Raw genomic sequence first — 3,054 nt, 5'->3', positions numbered from 1 at the left:
CAACAGTCACAAACTTCTGCAACACCATTTTAGGCTGGACATAAGGAAAAACTTCTTTACTGTTCGAGCCCCCAAGGCCTGGAACAGGCTCCCCCGCAGAGGCGGTGCAAGGACCTACTCTGGACACTTTCAAGAAACTTTTGGACGCTTATCTTGCTGGGATCCTTTGACCCTCGCTGACTTCCTGCCCTTGGGCAGGAGGCTGGACCTGATGATCTTACGAGGTCCCTTCCAGCCCTAATGTCTATGAATCAACACAGACACTGAGAGGCTCATCAAAGTACCAGTACTGAAACCTGCTGTGCTCAGGCTTCCTTGGCTCTGCCAAGCACAACCTGACTATACCCTTTACCATATAAAGGGAAATTCAAGCAATAATGGGAAAGAGGGTCTGTCACTGGAAAGTTTCTGGAGGAATGACCTAATAACTGTTTTCTCTAGACATGCTGACACTCTTGGGTTTGCTTTCCTCAACAGTGCCACCATCCATCTCCCTCTCTCCCTGAGATCAGCAGGTCCATGGTTCCGGGAGAACCTTCTGCACAGTCATAGACTAGCGGGGCTTGAAGGGACCTTGAGGGACCCTGGTTCTCTGATGAGCCCGTCAGTGTCTGTGTCGGCTCTTTTAGATCAGTCAGGTGCCTTGGACACTGCTAACCTTACCATACTCTTGATGCAGAGCTCGCAAGGCTGGAAGTAGGGTGTACAGTCCCTGACCACCCCAGGCAGACACCTGCCCCGCCTCTGCTCGAAAGCCTCCATGGAGGGAGGCTCCACGGCTTCCCCAGGCAGCTTGGGCCACTGTCTTATGGCTCTTACAGTTGGAAAGTGTTTCCCTGAGATTTAATCTAAATCTGCTTTGCTGCAATTTAGATCCACTGCTTTGTGTCCTGCCCTCTGCAGCGAGGCAGAGCTGTTATCTTCCCTTTTCTTTATGGCAGCCTTTCAAGTATTTGAAAAGTGCTGTCACATCTCCCTCAAACTACTTTTCTCCAGACTAAACATGCCCGGCTCTCTCCACCTTTCCCTGTATGGCTGCATTCCAACCCCTTCATTATCTTTGTCAGTCGCCTCTGGATCCTCTCTAGTTCCTCCACATCCTTCTTGAACAGCGGAGCCCAGAACTGCACACAGTGCTCCAGCTAAGGCCTAGCCGGTGCTGAGTAGGCTGGCACTATCACCTCCTGCATCTTACAGGCTGTACTTCTGTTAATGCAGCCCACAGCTCCATTTTCCTTTTTGGAAGAACATCACATTTCGGACTGAGACTGAGTCTCCAGTCCACCATAATCCACAGATCCTTCTCAGCACTGTGACTGCCAAGCCAGTCGTTCCCCCTTCTGCATGTGTGCATTTGGTTTTTCTTCCCAAATATGGCACTTTACATTTATCTTGGCTAGCGTTCATTCTGTTGTCTGCAATACAGTTCTCCAAGATAACAAGATCCTTTTGAACCCTGATCCTCTCCTCCAAAACGTCTGCAACCCTGTCCCAGTTCTGCGTCATTGGAGGATTTCTATTTCTGCATCCGAGTCATTAATAAACCTGTTAAATGGCACCAGGTGCCTTTGGAAGCTGCTGGAGATCTCCTGACATTGTGACAGTCCATTTATAGTGACTCTCTGGTGGCGTGTGTTCAGCCAGTTACACAGACACCAAACAGCAATTCTCTCAAAGCCACATTTCTCTAATGCACTTGCGAGAATGTCACCTGGGGGGCAACACACACATCCACACATACATGTGTGTATATTTACATGTACATGCGTGTATACATGTATATATATTCATATATATGCATGTGTGTAAATATGTATATTTACACATGCGTTTATATGTATAAGTGTGTATTTACATGTATATATGTATGTATATATTTACACACGTGTATATATATATTTTTTTACAAATACTTATGGGTTTCTACTATAACACAAACAGAAGCCTTGAGACAGCTTTTAACACAGAAGGTGCTGCAACCCCATCACTCCATGGGACAGTGAGATGTTTGGATGTGGCCTGAGCTTACATTGACACGATCATCTCACTACTAGGAACCACGGGACAGAGGGCTCAGGAGCACCCATTTGTATTCTGCGGTAGACCTGCTCTAGCCGAGCCTTTGGGAGAGAGAGCAGAGGGGGTTGATAACACCCACGAGCCAGAGGAAATGCCAGGACTGGCAACTACAAAGCCCAGTCTAAGAAGCGAAAGCTGTTCTTTACCTACTGAGATTGAGGGCTCATAGCTGCCCTTCAGCGCGTTCTTGTACAGATCTTTCTGCCAGTCTTCTAAGTTCTCCCACTTCTCCCGGGGAAACTGGACCGAGGCTTCATCGAACGCCACCGGAACCTGAAACCAGAAGTGTCACACACTCGGGGCCTCCTGCTGCGACTGCCTCCTGACACCCACTACCTTTTCCCCCTATCTTACAACAAACAAAGGGCCAGAACTTGCAGAACTGAGCTCTGGATGACTGCCTATTGGCTCCTATTAAGTGAGAGGGTGGGTCTCAGCCTCCTGCCTCCATGCCAGAGTAACAGCTATCATCCTGAGCCTCTCACCATGAATCTGTGAGGAGAACAAGGATAAAACTGGTCTGGAAAATGTACTACGTGGTCCTCCTTCAAGGAGGGATTTCCAGACCAGGTACAGGATGCAGGACACTGGTCACCTGAGTTTGGAGACCGAATGAATCATTTCTCTGTGCAAAAACCTTATTTTGCAGAAGCTGCAAAGGGAATTTCAAAGCAAGGCGCGTTAGAGCAAAGTCCTTGATTTGAGATAGCAGCAGCGTGTGGGGTTTGGCCTTAAGAGTCCAAGAGGACTTTTATGCATCTGTGGTTTAAGGCCTCTGCTTACGAGCGCTGGTGGCTAGACAGCAACGACCCGTCTGTTCGCAGAGCTTCTGTCCAGAGGTGGGTAAGTGCAGAGGGCCCACACCTAAGCCAGCATGGCTGGCAATCAATTCACTCCAGACCAGCTGTGAAACAACGGAGACACAGTGGGACCTCGACCCCCTCTGATTCAGGGCCCGCCACATTCATACTCGGG

General features: G+C 48.9%; 1 protein-coding gene across 1 annotated transcript in view; it reads right to left on the bottom strand.

The window, feature by feature from the left end:
* LOC109291057 (zinc finger protein 398-like) overlaps positions 1-3,054 on the bottom strand; it is a 17,096-nt gene that overhangs the window by 13,393 nt on the left and 649 nt on the right. Inside the window, exon 3 of the mRNA XM_019507917.1 lies at positions 2,226-2,352. Coding sequence (XP_019363462.1) covers positions 2,226-2,352 — 127 coding nt within the window. The remainder of the gene's footprint in view (positions 1-2,225; positions 2,353-3,054) is intronic.

This window comes from Gavialis gangeticus, unplaced genomic scaffold, assembly GCF_001723915.1.
Source record: "Gavialis gangeticus isolate Ggan-Ray unplaced genomic scaffold, GavGan_comp1, whole genome shotgun sequence".
Lineage (NCBI taxonomy): Eukaryota > Metazoa > Chordata > Crocodylia > Gavialidae > Gavialis > Gavialis gangeticus.
This window is presented reverse-complemented; position numbering and strand designations above follow the sequence as displayed.